The sequence below is a fragment of the Orycteropus afer genome, unplaced genomic scaffold (genome assembly GCF_000298275.1).
Source record: "Orycteropus afer afer isolate SDZICR_OR568_19922 unplaced genomic scaffold, OryAfe1.0 scaffold00085, whole genome shotgun sequence".
NCBI classification, from domain to species: Eukaryota; Metazoa; Chordata; class Mammalia; order Tubulidentata; family Orycteropodidae; genus Orycteropus; species Orycteropus afer.
In genome coordinates this window covers 7,766,569-7,786,284 of record NW_006921672.1, presented here as the reverse complement: position 1 = coordinate 7,786,284, position 19,716 = coordinate 7,766,569, and the positions used below count along the sequence as shown (strand labels likewise).

The 19,716-nt window shown below is 43.3% G+C and overlaps 2 protein-coding genes across 2 annotated transcripts in view; one reads left to right on the top strand and one right to left on the bottom strand.

Moving 5' to 3' along the window:
• FBXL20 (F-box and leucine rich repeat protein 20) overlaps positions 1–5,673 on the top strand; it is a 142,882-nt gene extending 137,209 nt beyond the window's left edge. The window contains 3 exon segments of the mRNA XM_042781105.1: positions 1,905–1,961; positions 3,869–4,081; positions 5,566–5,673. Of these exon segments, the coding sequence (XP_042637039.1) occupies positions 1,905–1,961; positions 3,869–4,081; positions 5,566–5,673 (378 nt within the window).
• A 7,800-nt stretch (positions 5,674–13,473) lies between these two features.
• Positions 13,474–19,716, bottom strand: part of LOC103198082 (transcription factor CP2-like protein 1) — a 12,843-nt gene continuing 6,600 nt past the window's right edge. The window contains exons 6-14 of the mRNA XM_007942185.1: positions 19,445–19,597; positions 19,092–19,202; positions 18,529–18,626; positions 17,856–18,085; positions 16,946–17,036; positions 16,416–16,498; positions 15,617–15,762; positions 15,393–15,444; positions 13,474–13,556 (exon numbers count right to left, since the gene is read on the bottom strand). Coding sequence (XP_007940376.1) covers positions 13,474–13,556; positions 15,393–15,444; positions 15,617–15,762; positions 16,416–16,498; positions 16,946–17,036; positions 17,856–18,085; positions 18,529–18,626; positions 19,092–19,202; positions 19,445–19,597 — 1,047 coding nt within the window. The remainder of the gene's footprint in view (positions 13,557–15,392; positions 15,445–15,616; positions 15,763–16,415; positions 16,499–16,945; positions 17,037–17,855; positions 18,086–18,528; positions 18,627–19,091; positions 19,203–19,444; positions 19,598–19,716) is intronic.

Below are 19,716 nucleotides of genomic sequence, written 5' to 3'. Positions count from 1 at the left end.
GGGGACATCAAGCTCAACTGGCATAACATACTACACAAAAACATTGTTCCACATCCTGCTTTGGCGAGTAGTGACTGGGATTCTAAAAGTTTGCAAGCAGCCATCTAGATGCAACAATGGGTCTCTCCTCATCCAGAGCAAAGAAGAATGAAGAAAACCAAAGACAAATGGAAACAATTAGTCCAAGCAACTGGTACACCATGCGATCCTCAGTCTAAAAGACTATGAGACCAGAAGAACAAGATGGTGCCCAGCTACCACTGTCAACCACTTGGAGGGGGATCTGTGTAGGAGATCCTGGGTAGAGTAGGAAAACAATGTGGAACAAAATTCAAAATCAAATAAAAAAAGGACCAGATTTGCTGGTTTTCCTGGTGAAACCCCTGAGACTATGGCTCTAGCTGCCCTTCAGGTCTGAGATTGAACCCACTCTTATGGCTTCCAGCCAAACAAAAGACAGACATATGAGCTGAACATTTACATTAGGTAGAAACACTCCTTGGAGAGATCAATCATGGGAGATTGGAAGGTCTGTGTATGCACTGGGAGACAGCTTGGGGGGCAGGAGTGCATGGGAGGGAAGGATACCAGGAAGTGATAACTATGGGGAAGAAGCGGGAAGAGAGCTGTTGCATTGTGGAAAATTACAGTCAGTGTCATGAGACAGTGTATGTGAACTGCTGTATGGAAAATGAATTTGCCCTGTAAACTTTCACCCAAATCACAATAAAATTTAAAAATAAAAATAAAAAAGAGTACAGCCTAAGAAACCCTGTGTGGCATTTATACTCTGTCATATAAGTCCATTAAATATACCGTGGACTGCCAGAAGAACAATTCAGAATTGATAACTTGGGTTGCAGTTGTTTTCCTAAGGATGGCAGAAAGAGACTACTGAAGTCTAGGTTAAATAAAAACACTCAGACAAGAAGGACAGTCTTTCAGTTACCTTATGACTGAAAGTAAATCACTGCTTCTTTTCAAAATTTTCTCCAATGCTGATATTATTATTAGTTGAGTTGGTTCCAATTCATGGTGACCCTATGTGCAACAAAACAAAATGCTGCCCAATCCTGCACCGTCTTCACTGTTGTTATGTTTGAGCCTGTTGTTGCAACCATTGTGTCAATCCATCTTGTTGAGGGTCTTCCTCTTTTTTGCTGACCCTCTATTTTACCAAGCGTGATGTCCTTCTCCAGGGACTTGTCCTTCCTGATAACGTGTCCAAAGTACATGAGATGAAGTCTCAACATCTTCGCTTCTAAGGAGCGTTCTGGCTGTCCTTATTCCCAAGACAGATTTGTGCATTCTTCTGGCAGTCTATTTTATATTCACCATTCTTTGCCAATACTGTAGTTCAAAAGCATCAATTCTTCTTCAGTCTTCCTTATTCATTGTTGAGCTTTCATATGCATATGAGGTGATTCAAATACCAGACACACCTTAGTCATTAAAGTGACATCTTCGCTTTTTAAGATTTTAAGGTCATTGTAGCATACCTTATAAAATATAGGCCAAATATCTAAACATTTGAGGATGTTCTAACATTCATTTTTTTCATGAAACAGTATCTTCTCATTCTTTACTGGGTTGGTTCTAAGGAAGTTGGATGTAGTCCTCTGGTTGGGAGTTATAAAGGGACAGATTTTGACTCATTTAAAATCAATGGAATTTGGAACAGCACCGTCCAAAGATGAATACTCAACATGACGATGTGTTTTATGCCTAGTGTGAGTGGGTTCTTAACAGAACAGGTTCTAGTGGCCAGTGAGTTCTCAACCTTAAGATTGTGGTATGTGATGATTGGTTATCGGGGGCCAGAATAAAAATACAGTCAGGAATGAGAGAGGGGTCATGATTTTATTTGGAAATATACCTAAAATAAACTTTTTTGTCTCTTTCAGATAACAGATAGCACATTAATCCAACTTTCTATACACTGTCCTCGTCTTCAAGTATTGGTGAGTTTGACTTCCAAAGTTTTTTGTGTTTCCTGGATTTAATCAAAACTCAGTGTTGTGATTAGTTTTGACTTTCTTTTTAGTGTCTGCCTATAATTTTGGGAAGGGATTTTTTTCTAAATTGTTAGCTTATAGAGGACCAAGGGAGGACCTGAGTGAAGAGGGAAACTGAGATAGGGATTAAAAAAGTTAAATGTTTTCTGTAACAATGCTTGGAGACTGAAAACTGACATGGAGAGTGTGAGTACCCCCTCCCTCATGAAATACACTCCAACATATATGATGTTTAAATTTCCAGAGATCCAGGGAATGAGATGGCCCAAAATAGAATTTGCTTCCCCTTAGAACCAAATGTTCCTCTAAAACAAAATCCACTGAAGCTTTAATAGAGGGAGTTGTGCTTTCTCTGAACATTTAAATTAGGTAGATTCACTCCTTGGAGAGATCAATCATGGGAGAATAAAGGGCTGTGTATGCACAGGGAGACAGCTCATGGGGCAGGAGTGCATGGGAGGGAAGGACACAGGGAAGAAGTGGTTATGGGGAGGAAGTGGGAGAAGAGCTGTTGCATTGTGGGAGATTACAGTCAATGTCATGAGACAGTGTATGTGAACTGCTATATGGAAGATGAATTTACTCTGCAAAATTTAGAAAGAAGATAACTGAAGAAAAAAAAACTCACTAGTCAGTTGCTTTGAAAAGGTCAGTCTAAGATAGAAAACTTAGACAGTAGGAACAGCTACCTCTTTTAAAAATTAGTTTATGTATCATTGTGAAACATTTGCGTGAAAAAGCTATTCTGTGAAATGAAAAATTTAAATTTTAAAAATAGAGGGAGTTCTGCTTTCTGCCACTTACAGTGATACAGTAGAAAGACATTTTGGTTGGCTGTTCTATATCCAGGGTTTTTAATGTGTTTGTTGACACAACACTGTACAAAATGGGGTCAGGCATTCTGAGTTTCATGTGGAGGAACCAAATATATAAGGAAAATTGATGAAGGAGGACTAGAAGAGGTTATATGACGAGATGGCTGCACCTAGTAGATTTAAGAATCAGTGAATTCTGTGAGCATGCCCCTATGCTGGGGATTTAATACTTAGTCCAAGTTCCAGAATATTTTGTTCAGGAGAAGTTTGAATCCCACTAGTTCCTGTATAAGGAGCCCTGGTGGTGCAGTGGTTAAGTGCTTGGCTGTTAACTGAAAGTCAGTGGCTCAAACCCACCAGCAGCTCCATGGGAGAAAAGACCTGGTGATCTGCTTCTGTATAGATTGCAGCCTAAGAAACCGTGTGAGGAAGTTCTTCTCTGTCTTGTAGGGTTGCTATGAGTCAGAAAAGGAGCTCTGATGGCACAGTGGTTAAAGCCTTCGGCTGCTAACCAAAAGGTCAGCAGTTTCAACCTACCAGCTGCTCCACAAGAGAAAAGAGGAGGCAGTCTGCTTCCATAAAGATTGACAGCCTTGGAAACCCTATGGGGCAGTACTACTCTGTCCTATAGGATCACTACAAATCAGAATCAACTTGATGGCAGTGGATTTGGATTTCTTGATATGAGTCGGAATTGACTCAGTGACACCCAATGACAGTCCCTGTAGAAGAGAAAAAGTCTTTTTTTTTTTTCTTTGTAATTTTTAAGACTGTCTTACTTGTTTATGAATTTATCTCACAGTCGTTACCTGAATTCACCAAATGTACTCAGACTCACACACAGAAAAAGTCCATCATTGATTGCCAAAAGCAAAACCCCAGAATTCGTTTGCTTTCTTTTTTCCACCAAGTGGATCTAGTGATGGCTACATATTCATCAAAATCAAACCAAGTCTCCCTTCTGATTTTACACACAGCTCTGGCTAGAGGAATGCCATGAGATATTTCAGCATCCTTCCTTGCTTTATTTGGCTGCAGAGTCTGTCTCACTGTGAGCTGATCACAGATGATGGAATTCGACACCTGGGAAATGGGGCCTGCGCCCATGACCAGCTGGAAGTGATTGAGCTGGACAACTGCCCACTAATCACAGATGCATCCTTGGAGCACTTGAAGAGTTGTCACAGCCTCGAGCGGATAGAACTCTATGACTGCCAGCAAATCACACGGGCTGGAATCAAGAGACTAAGGGTAAAGATGGCTGTGTCATTCTCCAGCTCTGGTGTTCTCAGCACCTTTTTTCTTTATTCATTTCTTTTTTTTTTTTTTCTCCCAAACTTAGATTCCTGGGATTTTTATCTTACATATTTAGCAAGAAGGAATAAATGGAAAGCCAGCCTAAGGGTAGATAGCTATAGTTCAGATGGAAATAACAGCTAGTGGTAGCTGTAGTTCAGATGGAAATTTAGTAGCAAAATACCCACTTAAGGGAAGAAAAGTAGGTTCTTTCCCTGCAGATTTTCTCTAATAATGTCCAGGGCTTAATAACATCCCTAAGTCAAAGCACATGACAAGAGAGAAAGAAATAACATAAAGAAAATATTTGGCTAAGTGGAATATAAGAATTTCACTTGTATTTCCTTTCACATCAAATCAAACCATTTTCCTGGCTTCTTTTTTTCAAGACAGCAAACTGATCAAGTAGATTTTAAAAAACCTTTGCTTTTTGCCCCATCCTCCATATTAGAGAGATCTATGCTCAGCAAATTGACTGGAAGACAGGTTGTCAGCAAAAGGCTTGTAAAAGGCTGGATGGCTTTATATGTTACATCATTCAGTTCAACAGATATTCACTTGGCTATCTGCTTCACCCCTGCTGTGGGAAAGGCACTATACATAGTTAGGCCCTTACCACCAACCTCTGAAAAATCCATATGGCCTCTGAGCACATAAAGGAGCATGAAACCTTATCTTAAATTCCAGTTGGCCTCAGTTCCTCCTCTCTCCTCAGACTTAGAAGACTGAAAGCTAACTACAATAGGAGAGGTGTATTTCTTCCACCCCAGAATATGAGATCCACAGATCAACCAGAGCCTCTTATAGGCCCACTTACACTAGGACCCCTGGTCCTGCCTGGCTATCAAGAATCTCTTCTATCTCTGAATTCTCAGGAGTCTTTATTTGTGCTTCAAGTCACTTAGTACTTTTCCACTTTGAGTTATCTATTTATATGCATGTGTAGATTAGAAACTCCCTAAGAACAGGATCCTCATCTTGACCTTCTTTGTACCCCTCTTATTTACCAACTAGTACAGTGCCTTGAATATTGTAGGTATTCAGAAACTACTTATTTAGTAAAGACTAGAAACATGTTATTGAAAGAGGATAATGATTTTTTTTTAATAGAAAAAACATTGTCCACAATGACTTGGAAAAACAAACAATTTAAGCTTTCATATTTTCTATTAAATTGTGTAAATCCCTTTGGGATACGTATATTTTCCCCAGTGTTATAATTATGAAAGCAAGTATCAAGCAAAGTTACGTAAGCTTGATTTGGTCATTTAGAACAACTTGGCCTGGTACAAAGTAGAACCCAGGCTCAATTCCCTGACTGTTGCCCAGTCTCTGCCCTGCTCTCACATCCACTCAGCCCCTTGATTGTTTTTCTGAAAAGCAACATTGCTCTTTCTGTTGAAGCCCTCTCTCTCAGTAATGTTTCTATCTTGTTTCAGACCCATTTACCCAATATTAAAGTCCACGCCTACTTCGCACCTGTCACTCCACCCCCATCAGTAGGGGGCAGCAGACAGCGCTTCTGCAGATGTTGCATCATCCTATGACAATGGAGGTGGTCAACCTTGGTGAACTGAGTACTTAAGGACACTTCTAGAGTTACCGTGGAGTCTCTCCAGTGGAAGCGACCCCATTGTTCTGGGCAAGGGTTACAAAGTGAGGGCAGTGTCCAGATCCCCAGAACCACACATACATACACGTACACACCCTCACCCCTGTCCACTTTAGCTCTGTGACCATGGGACTGAAGTCCGTGCTGGCTTATTTATCAAGTGGATTGGTAAAACTTAACCATTCCTATTGGACATGCCCAGAAGAAAATCATAGGCCAAGGAAGGGGGAAAGGGGCATTCCAGCAAAACTCAGTGTTACTGCTACTGCAGTTTCTTTATTTTATTGAGGGGTTTCTTTGGGGATTTTGGAAAAACAGCTGTAGTCCTCTACAGTCAAATAAAGCATGGAAAAACAAGATATGATGTATCCAGGGACCAGAAAGAAAATTTGTTTGCATCCTAGAAATGGCAGCCATCCATTATAAAATGACTACAGAGCTTCTGTGCTTCATTGTTTCTATGCCAACATGGCTGAGCATGCTCACAAAGAAGGCTCATCTAGTCCTCCTGTGTTTTAGTATTTGGCCCAGAGGTTTCCAAAATGGTTGCATTTGAAATCACTGTGGTCCAAATGGGATTACTTAGTCACTCAGATTGTCACTCTCTAGCACACTTGTGTACCTGTCTTCCATTCTCCATTCCCTCCTGCACTGTTGCTCAGTCTGTCACCTATTCATAGTCTGCTTACTCACTCTCAATTGTTACTCCTATATTGTTGTGTTTACAGTTTGCATTTTGGATGATTAGTTGGGGTACCAGACATTTTTAAAAGAGACATAATCAATAAATATTTTTTTAATTCTGAATTTTACCATTAGGGGACCTTGCCTGAATCTTTGCCAGTCTGAAGGGAAAATAACAAAAAGCAAGAAAGATTATAAGAAGAAATTGAGCTAAAACTATTTTGATGAAAACAAACTTCCCCTTTTGGTTTCTGTTGTATCTTGCGATACATGATATACGCATGATATGCCCGTTACTCCCCTCTGCACATTTTTCCTTCCGTCAGACTCCACGAAGAGACGAATGTATTATTAGTAAAGAGTGTAATGGTAAATGTGAAATTCAGCCTGAAAACCCCCAATACCCAAGCTCAGGCAATAATGATTAACTTTATCATACGTTTCACTGCAGTCTAGGTGTGATCATTGGTTGGCATCTCTGACTTGTGTCTGTGAGGTTAGATTTTCGCTTTAGCAAGAACGCTTCTAGAGGAACTATGCAGTCTAGCCTATCCATTTCTCTTGTTTCCCCATTTCCAGTTCATCAGGGATACAAGAATGGCCCTATAACAATTGGGCGACTATATTTCAATGTTGACAGCATCATATTTAATGTTTGAGCCTGAGAGGACCAGAACCATCTTAGAACCTATCAGCCATAGCTCTCTTCTGCACCAGACTTCCCTGAATGAAATATAAGGGTAGCCAGGTGAGGACATAGGGCAGCTGTGAGAGAGCATCAAGAGGAAACAGAGGTTCAATGTCTGCCCACCCAGGCCACCTGGGCACCAGAGCTGAGGGCACAGCATTGGCTGCCCATAGCTCAATCCAAGAAGCTAATACCCTCCCCACCACCAAAAAAAAATCACACATGGTGAGGGAAATAAAGATTTTATAAAGCACAAAAATAGATTTCTAAGCCCTGAGGTTAGAAACCTTTTATGATTTTTAGTAGAGTAATTGGGGTAGGGGTTCTTTTAGCACATTAATGTACAGTCTACCATGCTCTTTGATGCTTGCCCATGGATCATCCTCTTCATGATCTGGGCTGTTAGAGAGTCTGTTTTAATACTTCAGGTCCTGGTTACCAGCACAGGAAACTCAAATTACTTACTTTTTTCATTCCCCCTTCTACTTAGAGTCTTCTCAAATTATCTATAAGGAATATACCTTTTAAAATGTGACTTACTCTTTTTGGCTATACCCTATGAATACAAATTCATTCTCTCTCTCTCTCTCCCTCTCTCTCTTTCACTCACACACACAGACACTGACATTTTCCAATGTGGCTGATAATGTACAGATCCCCAGGTCACTCGTTCAAACAAAACTAAAAGAAATATTTAGAGGCCGTCTGCTCTAAAGGTTGAGACTTTTTTAACACCTGAAAAAAAATCACCATAAATCCCTGATTGATTAGTAAGTAGATATGAATTGAGCATTGTTAAGGCTATTATGGTACTTCTTTGCTTGAAAGAAAAAGTTTAAAACATCTATTCACCAGTGCACGAAGGGTCTTGGAAAGTGTTGAACTACTCAGAGGGTGTATGCCTATATGCTGGTTGATGTGGACTTACCCACATGATCCCTGCTATTGAGGTGAAGTCCAGCCTGTAGGGCCAAGAACAGATCCAAGTGAGAGAGAGAGGCCCTGGTGTGCACAGCACTGCCTTCTATGTAGTGAAGAAGGAAATACATCTTGTGTGCCAGTCTGGACCTTCTACCACCTGATGAATATGCTAAGACTTTGAGAACACAGAACATGTTCAGTTCCAGTCCAATGACGAAGGTCCTGAACATAATGCTTCCTGTCTCAACATCTGGAACACTTTTAAAAAATCAGTAAGACTTAATGGGTATAGAAAAAGTTCTCCATAGGGATAGCATATTTGTGAATTTGTCTGGCTCTCTAGCCCCTCCAGAATATGCCTTCTGTAACGAAAAAACAATGTGAATGGAGAAGAGATTTGGATAAATAAGAAGGTACCCTCAAAACTGTTGCCATAAACCTACAGATGGCCAGGAAAAATTATTGCCATGTCTATGGAGAAAGTTTTTCAACATCTGGATCCTCTTTCCTAAGCATCCTTTCTCCCTTATTCTCATCCATATCCATTACATGTTCCACCAGCATTGTCTGCTCTCTTGGTCTTTGTTACATCTTCTTCCTTTGGCCCCATCAAGGTGATTTTCATTCCCATGTTTACTCTCCTCTATTGAGAGCCTTCATCTCACCAGTGATACTGATTGATTCCCGTATCTCTCAGTGTAACTTCTTTTTTGGGTCCTTGTGCTGATCCAGGCAAACTGTTGTGGGCATCCTTGAATATAGTCACTGTCTAGGGATTCAGGACATTTTTTCACTGGGTGGATGCTTGCTTATTGAGTTTGAAATCAAATTCTTGGGTATGAGGAATAAGAGGATCTGGCTTCAGCCTTTTTTCCAATATTTGGAATATGAAAGCACATTGTTTTTATCTATATGAAAAAAAAAAAAAGTTTTCTTCTCCTGTCTTTAGCAGATATAAAAGGATTCCTTAAATGGTTTTTATAAATTTTCAGTCTGATTTTCACATCCATTTACTTGATGTAGCAGAGATACAAGTCAGAAATTTTACATATTTCTTGTATCATGCATCTTAGACGGAAACCTAGTAAATATTTTTATGATGCTTTATTTTGGGCTTTCCAAACTGTTTGAACAGCTCACTGTAGGTATAATCTACAGCAGTGTAGTTCTTTCAGTTCTTCTAATAGCCTTGTAAAATGCATTATTTGTTTGATAGCCCACTGCAATGGGAGGTGAGGGAGCTAACCACAGTATGCAGTGGAACCTGCCTTGATTTGAAGTTGTTAGGTATGAAAGTGTTAACTGGAAAGAAGAGAATAATTTCCTGCCTGTGTGGGTGGGCAGCATGTCCTTAGGTGACTTTGTCATTTGGAGAAGAGGAACACTCACAACAGTGGTTGACCCTTGGCCATTTAGTGTTTATTATGCTAAAAATCCTAGACTGTTCATGCTAATTGCCACCAGTAAGTTGTTGTTATTTGCCATCCAGTAGGCCGGACTCCTAGCGACCCGAGGCAGTTATCACTAAGGAAGTAGGATTGCCCAACCTTCCTTCCGAGGAGTGGCTGGTGGATTTGAACCGCCAGCCTCCTGGTTAGCAGTCAAGTGCCTTAGGCACTATGCTACCAGAGCTCCTGCCACCAGTAAGAGGAGGCATTTAAAGGAAATTGGTCTAATCTGCTTTTCCCCTCCTTAAGTTTGCATGATTTAAGAGTTGGTATCCCTGTTTTGTACCCTGGCTGACAGACTCAGTAATGTGCTCTGGGATTCTACAACAGTTTATAAAAAAGATTACCTCTATCTGCCCACTAGTTCTAGGATCTTTAATCATCTCAAATACAGGCAGTGTTTATTTGAGAAGAGGGTATAGGTTATAGGATGTTTGGTTGGTGGTTTTGTGGCAGCCCTCCACCTTCCTACCTTTTATAATAATCTTAGACCAAACAACTCCAAAGCATTAGGAGGATGAGGGTAAGTTTGGAGTTCGAGCCACTCCTTACCTTTATGCCCCTTATTTCTATCATATTTAATTGTAAGATTGGAAAGTGCAGACACCTATACAGGAATATGTGTATAGGATATAATTAACCCATGTAATTTAGGAATAAAAGTTGGCTATGATTGCTATATCCAAAAGCCCAAACTTAATGCCTTTATTCTCCAGCAAAGAACATGGGCTGCTTAAGAAGTAGCTTCTCTAACCTTATCCTCTTACTTAAGACAGAATTTCTGCCTGCCCAGAGACTCCATATGAAGCAAGTGAGTTTTCAGCATGAAGGGCTTCGGCAGCTTCCCTCTCAAAGTGGTCCCTATTTTATCTATTTTTATTCTTAGGAACATCAGTTCTGCTCTGAAGCCTTTGATCCTTAGGAAAGTCAGTAAATAACCTCTTAGCTGAGTCAGAGTGAATTTTTGGAGCCCAAAAGAGTTACACTTAATTCCCAGGAGAAAAAAATGTGTTGGACAGACTCACATATGGGATATTGGTAACGAAATTCCATATATACACGTCCATCTCTGCCTCATGTGGTTTTGAATCAACCCTTGGTACAGAGTTTGGTTCACAGGTGAGTTTCAGTGCTTCCTTGGCTGGGGTAGTCTACTGTGCTTTTAAGGTCTTGTTTTGAAAAATTGGGGTGGAAAAATTGTAGATGAGTAGATGAGGTTCAAAGTAAAGGAGATAACCAATTATGGAGTGGGATACTTTGCTCTGGCACAAGCATTAATCCTGAATATATAGATACATCTGCCCCTCATGTGGGTAAAGTTGCTTTCCTGTTCATCTGATGAACGCCATGCCCTTCTTACCATTAAGGACTTAACGTGGTTCCAGAGAGGACTGCTGCTTTCCACACCTAAGCCAGGTCAACAGATGTGGGGACTGGCACCACAGAAAGGACCACTAGTGCTTCCCAGCCGCCTCGCGGGGTGGTTTTGGTAGGAGGGCAAGAGCAGATGAGCAGTGAAAATGAGAATTCCACCCCAAGAAGAGATTGGAGGAGAGAGAGTCCAGACACATCTCTTTTCTGCCCATGCCCCAAGAGCCTAGGGAAATCTTTGAAGGAAAGTCTTTTTTGCTCATAGGAGGAAATTTTGTCCTACTGAGTTTCTCTTGTCATTGTCTCTTACTATTTATATCTTTAATTTAAATCTGTACCATGCTACTGCTCACATATATACATGTTTCTAACTTTAGCCTAAATCTTCTCAGCCCCTAAAGTCATTATTCTATTTTTGTTTTTCTGTTTGTTTGTTTATTTAGTGGCACTAGAGAATGGGAACCTAACATCTTCAAAAACCCTAACTTGAAAGAGTATCTAATTGGCATGGTTTTACTTTACCTTGTTCCCCCTAAAGACTTGAATGATTTTCTATCCTTGCTATATAACAGAGCTGTAATAAGCGAAACCTTTGCTGCTACTTTCCTGGATTTACATCCATTTTTTTTTTCCTGCCCTTAAGAATAATTTATTTTTGCTTCTCTGATGACTGTTAATTTTTAATAAGTACAGGAAAAGGTGAGCCTGAAATCTCTTTTCTTACCTCCTCATCCCACTCCCAAATTGCATACTAACCTCTAACTCCTAGAGCCTGTTGGCACATTTACAAGATCTGTGGGACATGGCTAATCAGAAAATACCAGCCTTCTTTCTCACCCTGCTGTGTGGCTCTCAGAGCCGGCCCCTGAGGATCTGTGACTACCCATACCAGAGGGTTACTGTAGAAGAGAGGCCGCCTTATTTTTGCCTGTCTCCATTCCTATTTCATGACTTGGCCTTCAGATGCCTTCCACTCTCATTGCCTCCTATTTCCTCCCAGAAATTATTTCCAATTAGTCTGCCACATGCATTTCCCACGTGCTCCACCACCTTTGCCCACCTTCCAGTTCCAATGACCCTGAGAACACAGATCTGACAAAATTGGCCTGTGTAATACTCAGAGAACTGTGAGGACTACCCCTGCCTGTCAGACTCTGCTTGGGGACAGAGATGGAAGGGAAAATGGTGCTGTTAGAGAAATTTTTGTCTCCAGGCTCTGTTTCATCCCTGAACTCCTGCTCCCTGAGCTCACTCCCCCAATGGAGTAAAATGCACAAGGTGGTTAGCCAGTGGAATCTGGTCCTAAATATCCCTGCCTTTGGCCTAAACCTTCCCCAGCCATTGGGCTCCCCCTGGAGTGCTTCTGGGTGTGGGAATTGCTGCTTGCTTGTTTCTCCACCAGGCCTACTCCAGAGCTTAGCCAGTCCCTGGGGCTGACACAATTCCCTACATGGTGAGACAATACCAGGTTCCATCAGCTGTCCAAGTGACTGTTTCCACCGAATTCTTTGATGCTTGAGGGTAGGGGGAGGGTGGGTTATTTAAAATAAATAAAATCCAAGGTGGCAGTAGAGGATTCCTTTTGCTTTAAAATCTTTGGACTACAAAAGGAAAAAAAAAATGTTTTTATATATAAATATATAAAGTAAATTGTTATGTAACTATTGTTTCCTGTATGTTCTAATTTTGTTTTATGATGTAATTAAAGGAAATAAGCTGTGAAGACTTTTCATTTTACTACAGAAATAGCCTCACTTGGAGCCGTGAGCCTTAACTACCTTGAACCCCAGAACTACAAAGGCTTCTGAGGATGAATGAAGGGGCTTCTTTTGGGCTTCATCACATCCTCTACTCATTGCCATCGAGTCGATTCCAACTCATAACGACCCCCATTGGGTTTCTGAGGTGGTGAATCTTTATGAAAGTAGATTGCCCCATCTTCCTTCCACAAAGCAGCTGGTGGGTTTGAACCATCAGCCTTCTAGTTAGTAGTCAAGTGCCTTAGGCTCTATGCTACTAGGGTTCCTTTCATCACATCCAAATCTTTATATAATACTGATCTCTATTTGTCCCCAAGAAAAAGAGAAGACATAATTATGTTATAAACTGGAGTTTCTGGAAACCTTTGCCTTAATTTGATGCTAATATTTAATCCTGAGTCCCTTATCTCTGTACAGAAGAACATTGCCCCTGCTTTGACTAGGAAAGAGGGAGGATGAGGTAGTGTAATGGTTAAACACCAAGCTCAAAGGTCAGATTGACTGGGTTCAAATCTTGCTATGCCATTTACCTCCAGTGTGACCTCACCCAATTAACTCCTCTGTTTCAGTCTTCTTTGGTAAAATGGGGATAACAGTACTTTATAGGGTTGTGAAGATTAAATTACATAATATTGGCACATACTAAAACTCATTGTTGGCTGCTTTTAGTCCCTTCATTTCAACAAATATTTCAGTGTCTAGTCTGTGCTAGAGGCTCCTAGGGCTGAGAGATACACAAAGGTAAATGCAATGAGGTCCCTAACCTATTGGTGGAGAAGAGCAATAGAGCTAAATCAGCAACCTAAATTTAAATCTCAAGGTATCTGTCCTGCCTCAAAATACTCTTGGCGAGCCATGGAATCCTAGGCCTCAGTTGACATGCACTCATTATTCTGCATAAGGTAGAGGTCTAGTCTGGATTTGTCATCTGAGACCAACACCATCCCTGCAGGGGATGCAAGCTATGTTATTTCCTCAGTTGTCCATATGGACTGTTCTGGGAGGTAAGTATTTTTAAGAGGTCACCTTGGCCCATCTTCCATTCCATGTATATGAGTTTTCATTGTAGTTATTTAATCTTTCCTGTATGTTTGAAAAGGAGCTCTAATGGTTAAAGCATTTGGCTGCTAACCAGAAAGCCTGCAGTTCAAACCCACCAGCTGCTCCATGGGAGAAAGATGAGAATCTGCTTCTATAATGATTTGGAAACTCTGTGGGGCAGTTCTACTCTGTCCTGTAGGGTCACTATGCATCAGAATAGACTTGATGGCATTGGGTTTGATTTTTGGTATGTTTCAAATTTTTCATAATAAAATTGGGGGGTGGGGTAAGAAAAATTAAGATACGGCCTGATACCGTTTATCTTTTTTTAAAAGCACTTATTTAATATAAAGTTGATTGTCTATATGAAAAAAGAAAACTAGATCTCTACCTCACAACATACACAGAAATCAGTTTCAGATCTATTATAGATCTAAAGTTGAAAAACAAAACTAAAAATGAGACTTTAGAAAATATACATAGAAAATTATATTTGACTTTGGATGGATTTCTTAAGACCTAAAAGTAAAATATTAATAAATTCAACTAGATTTTTAAAGCCAGCCCCTTAGCCTTATTGCTATGAGTGTAGCCAGGTTTCCCAAATCGCTAGAACTGAATAGGCACAGTGATTCAAATGTTGACTGGCCCTTTGGAGGCCTTTAGAAATGGCTTTTACCCAAACTAATTGGGGATGGAGGGGAAAAAAAAATCTTGTCCCAGATCTTCACCATGTCTGTAGTTTAAGAAGAGGGCATTTCCCCTTGAGGAAAATACAACACATTGAAAATACATTGCACCCTTTAAAAAATAGCTTTTAATTTAAAAAAGGAAGGGGTAAATAAAGTTTTAAATAAACATGAATTACACTCAGTGTTTAGTAGCCAACACTGCTCATGCCAAAATCTCTTTCTCCATATTGCCAGGTTTTGGGGGGGTTTTGCCTCATAAGCCTGGCCAGCTTCATAGAGTCTGAGCAGGAGAGGTGGTGTCCAGGGTTCCAACAACCACTCCTGCTGAGTTGAAAGAAAACAGCCCAGAGGCTACTGGTCAGTCAGCCATGGATCTTAGCAAAGTTTCTGGTGAACACAGCCCCAGAGGGCCAGGCATAAGTGTCCTTTTGCAGAAGGGCTCCCCTAGGCCTAGGTCAGAACCAAGTAGTAGCCGTCTGGATTCTGCACTGGAAGCAGTAAAAAGGGTACCATTGGGATGAGGCAGGGCCCCCAGCTACCACTACTATTTGCCCAGCAAGTGTTCTTCCAAGCCCACTTCAAATCCACCTCTTTAGGAAGCTGTCCTGTTCACTGGACCAGACTGCCCAGCTCTGGCACAGCAAGAGGGAGCTAAGGCAAACATCTGCATAACCAGACCACAAGCAGGCTGGTCAGAGGTGTTTGCGGGAGGTGATACTGAGCAAGCACCTGCCCTTCTACCTTGTATGGTGGTTGGGAGTGGAGTGGGAAAGTAGTAAAACTTTCTGACAAGAGAAACTGGGACATATTCCTCATGAGAATGCATTCACTCAGTCACATTTTTCCTATGCTATAAATGTCTTCTAGCTCTGTGAATCTTGCCCCTCTGCCTCAGAGCTGGTATTCAGCAGATGTTTACCAGTTGGTTGACATAGCCTCCACCTTCACACCTTCAAGGAACCTTCTAATCTCATTTAGGAGAAAGTAAGCGAGATCCTTTCACCTTTCTAGGGCCAGCCACACACATTCCACTCCCTCTAAAACTCTACCTTTCTTCACCACAGCCACAAAGTATGATTCATCCTTAAGATTCTGGACCACCTGCAAGGAAGAAAGGGTCATGGGCTTAATAAGGGAGGAAGAGAGAACAAAACCAAGCAAAATAAGACAGTATGGGAAAAGGATGCTCGGCCCAAGGAGAGACCTGTTGTAGTTCTGAGGTGAAAGTCAGCAAGGCCTCCATAGGGCCTTGGGGCAGAAAATGTCACTTTACCTGGTCACTGAAGAGAATGAGGATGCCCCCAGGGCCCTGGTGAAAGAGATGGTGGATCTGATTGGCTGGAAGGGCCAGGAGCTCAGCCAGTTTCCCCATCAGTTCTATGGCACTTAGTTCATCTAGAGAGATCTCTTGATAAAAGCCTGAGCGTATGGGAAGCACAGAGGCAGGGGTCAGTGGGGGGAGGAGATCCATAGGAGTGCCAGGAGGAAGATCATTTCTGGAGGAAGGAGGGGGACAAGTGACAGGAGTGGAGGGCAGAGGATTAAAAAGGAAGAAGGCATATGGATCCACTTAGTCTTCATCTGCCATTCCTCACCTTTGGGGAAGCCTCAGATTGAGGGGAGAGAGACTAGTCTCTGAGCTCAGGGTGCCTCTAGCATGAAGAGAAGATAGGCTACCCATGTATGAATAATGCAAAACCAAGTACAAGGGAGCTCTGGTGGCATACCTAACTACAAGGCTGGCAGTTCAAACCCACCAGCCATTCAGAAGGAAGACTGGGTAATCTACTTCCGTAAAGATACCACCTCGGAAACCCAAGGAGAGGTCGCTATGAATAGATGATGTACTAAACCCACATACTAATGGAATGACCAGATCAGATAGGGGTGGGGGAGTAGAACAACCTCAGGGAGACATCCCAGAAGGAGAGGGCTAATCTGGTCAAGGAAGGCAGGGAGAGGAGAGCATCCCGGGTCCCAGAAATGGTAGAACATCACCCTCTCCGCAGACGAGGTTTCATGCAGCCACACCTGAAATTCTCACCTTTGGGGGACAGAGGCCAGAACCTCACCTGAGTTGGAGTTCTTAGAAACTTCATTCTCTTGCCTAGAGGCCTCTTGAGCCACATATAAAGTCAGCCGATGACGGAGGGGCCTGGGCCAGGAAAACAGTCTATGTGTCAGCCCTTCATTCCTGACCTTGATTCTACTAGCCCCCATCCCTGGGAGAGACCCTCTCTTCTTCCAGGTCTCTAGGGAGGGAGGTCACAAAGCATGTCTTACGCACTTGATGAATGTTGGACCTGGGGGTAGAAAAGATGAAAAAAAAGAACTATTCTCTACCCACCCACCCCAGAAACTAAGCAAGGTGGATGGGATGGCCACAGGAGCCTGGCTTCAGCCCAACCTTGCCAGCCTTGCTTGGTGAGCTCAGGCAGGTCGCTATTCTTAGCCTGAGATTCTTCCTCTGGAAAAAGGGGAAGCGTGACTAAGTAGTCTTTAGGTGTCTTCCACCCTAACCATTCTATGAAACATCCCTGCTAGCTCAGTTTGTTAAGGGCCACTACAGGGGGAAGAGAACCTGCTCAGCAGTGCCCAGCACCTGGCTCTAAGAGTGTTGAAAAGTCGGATTCCATCAGCAGCTCCACAGATCTGGATAAGGTCCTGGCGAGTGAGCTTCAGCAGATCAGTGCCTGCAGAGTCAGACAGGGCCAGATTGAGGGAATAGGCCTGAGATCGAGGGTGGGAGGCAGGAACACAGGCCAACCTAAGTCTACAAAAAGTAGTATGTCTGGACATAGGCGTCAGATTTGGATTCAAATCCCAGCTCTGCCCTTTGTTAGCCGTGTCCTTGGGCAAGTTATTTAACCTCTGTAGGCACTATTTTCAAGGAGCAGTGTATAAATTATATGGGATACTACACGAGGAATAGGAGCTCTGGTAGCATAGTGCCTAAGGCACTTGACTGCTCACCAGAAGGCTGGCGGTTCAAACCCACCAGCCACTCCTCGGAAGGACGGTTGGGCAATCCTACTTCCGTGGTGATACTGCCTCGGAAACCCAAGCAGGGGTCGCTATGAGTCGGGGTGGACTCGACGGCAAGCAACAACAACAACATGAGGAGAAAGCCTGGCATAGCGCCTGGCAACTTGTTATGTCCTATGGAGTAGTCTCCAACTCATAGAGACACCTCCTTGGGTTTCTGAGGTGGTACCTCTACAGAACTAGATTGTCCAACCTTCCTTCCAAGGAGTGGCTGATGGGTCTGAACCGCCAACCTTCTGGTTAGCAGTCAAATGCCTTAGGCACTACGCCACCAGAGTTCCCTGACAACTTGGTCCTCAAAAATGTCATTAATATCACATGTAAGTAAAATTTTGCTATAGATATTTAAAAAAAAAAAAAAAAAAGTTGAAGGGCACGCAGCAAGGCAACACAGACAGGCTTCCTGCTTCAGTGTACCATCCTTGGTACCCTATAGGTTTGGCCCACCTGGCAAACCCCAACCTCACCAGTGAAGTTGGCCAGCATCCGACAGTAGCTGGAGAACCGGTGCCGATGCAACCACTGCTGTGTCTCTGGGATGGAGGCTCCAGGATTCAGATCCTGCGGCTTAAAGAGGGCCATCCAGTTAACACTATCATTGCTCCCGCAGTCAGTCCATAGAGTGAGAACAAGCGGGAGGGGAAAAACAGCCCCTCTGCCCTTGCCCATGTCTGAGAGGGAAGGCCCATCCGGCCTTCTGCAAAGCCCCCAGTTCGATTAGAAAACGAAACTTAAATCTGTGGTCATATCACATCTTTCCACTAGGGGGCAGGGAAGCCCTGTTCTGGAGTCTGAGATGAAGCCGCTGAGAAGGCTTTGAGGCGTAGTTGAGGGTTGGAAGGCAAAGACTCACCTCAGCTGGGCTGCCCCCCAAGGTGTCCAAAGTGAATGGTGGTGAGGAGCACAGCCTGCAAGGAGCAGAGACTCAGGGGCTCAGCACAGCAGTGCAGCCGGCTTCATCCCAACCCCATCTGGAGGCCTGCCCAGGAGGCAGAGCTAGTCCTCTCTCATTTTGCCAGTCTCTTCCTTCCCTTCTGCTGCACTCTCACCCCAGCCTCTTCCCCCATGCCTGGGCGGAGGGGCTCTTTACGTTCATGCTGAAGACAAAGGACTGACAGGAGAATTCTCAGCCCACCTCACCTCTCAGGGGACAGGAGCTTACAGGAGTGAGAGGAGGTCAGAACCAGAGGGCTGAGAGATGGGTGGGACCCTGCAGTGGGCTCTGGCCATGGTGAACACTGTGGACAAACAGATGCACGGTCAGCCTGGACATTCCCAGGGCAGTTGTGGCTGTTCATTCACACACGCACCCCCATCCAACTATGTATGAAAAGCTAGTAAGTAGCCTGCCCTGAAGGGAGGTCCTAACAAGTGAACTAAGCTTCAGCACAAATGAAGACAGTAAAGTAGCCTGCAGGTCTGGGGCAGCTGGAGAAGGCTTCCTGTAGGAGCTAACCAGGACAAGCAGCCAGAAGGGAAGTGTTTACAAAGCAGTGAGCACAGAAGTGAGGAGACATGATGGCCAACACGCAGGAGGGGCAGGCTCTAGGAACAACAGTGCAAAGTTTGCCCCCTGCAGGGAACGGGTAGAATCACAGGCCTTGCGTTTATCCCAGAGGGGGAAGGCACAGCCCTGAAGCCTCACTTTTCCCATCTGTGCAATTAGGATCTTTCCGCCCAGCACTGCCCCAACCAACACACACCTCCGTGAAGACCGTGTTCTCACAGGCAACCTGGTACTTGTATCTCTCCTGGAGAGGCTGTTTCTCAACCTTCTCCCGGTCGGATTTTAGCTTCCGATCAGCTCCTTTGGGCTATGGAGGGTGATGAGGAAGCTTCAGCGGCTTCCTCTCTACCTACTCACCTCCTTTTAGGAGGCCCCACTGGGTGGACTCTAAGAAAAAAGTCAGGCCCCATTCCTCTGTGTACAGAGAAGGGAACTGTCCCAGAGAGGGGACACACTGGCTGAGAGTCCACAGGCCCAGAGCCTAGGCAGCCAGTGAAGCAGGGAGACAGCCCCGGGAGGAGGGCAAAGAGCTCTTGGTGCTGCTTGTACCTTAAACACCTTGATGAGGCAGCCTGCAGAATGCAGATGCTCAGGCAGGAGCTCCTTGTCACTGGGCTTGAAGGTGTCGATCTGGAGACGGAAGGGAACACCTTTCTCTCCACCTTTCTTTCGAGGCGTGAACTCGGTGCTGATGCAGTGAATCTGAGGTCAAAAAGAGCAAAGGGAACGCTAAAGAATAATGTAGAATCTGCAAAACACCGCATAACGTGGATGAACTTGGAGGACATTATGCTGAGCGAAATAAGTCAGTCACAAAAGGA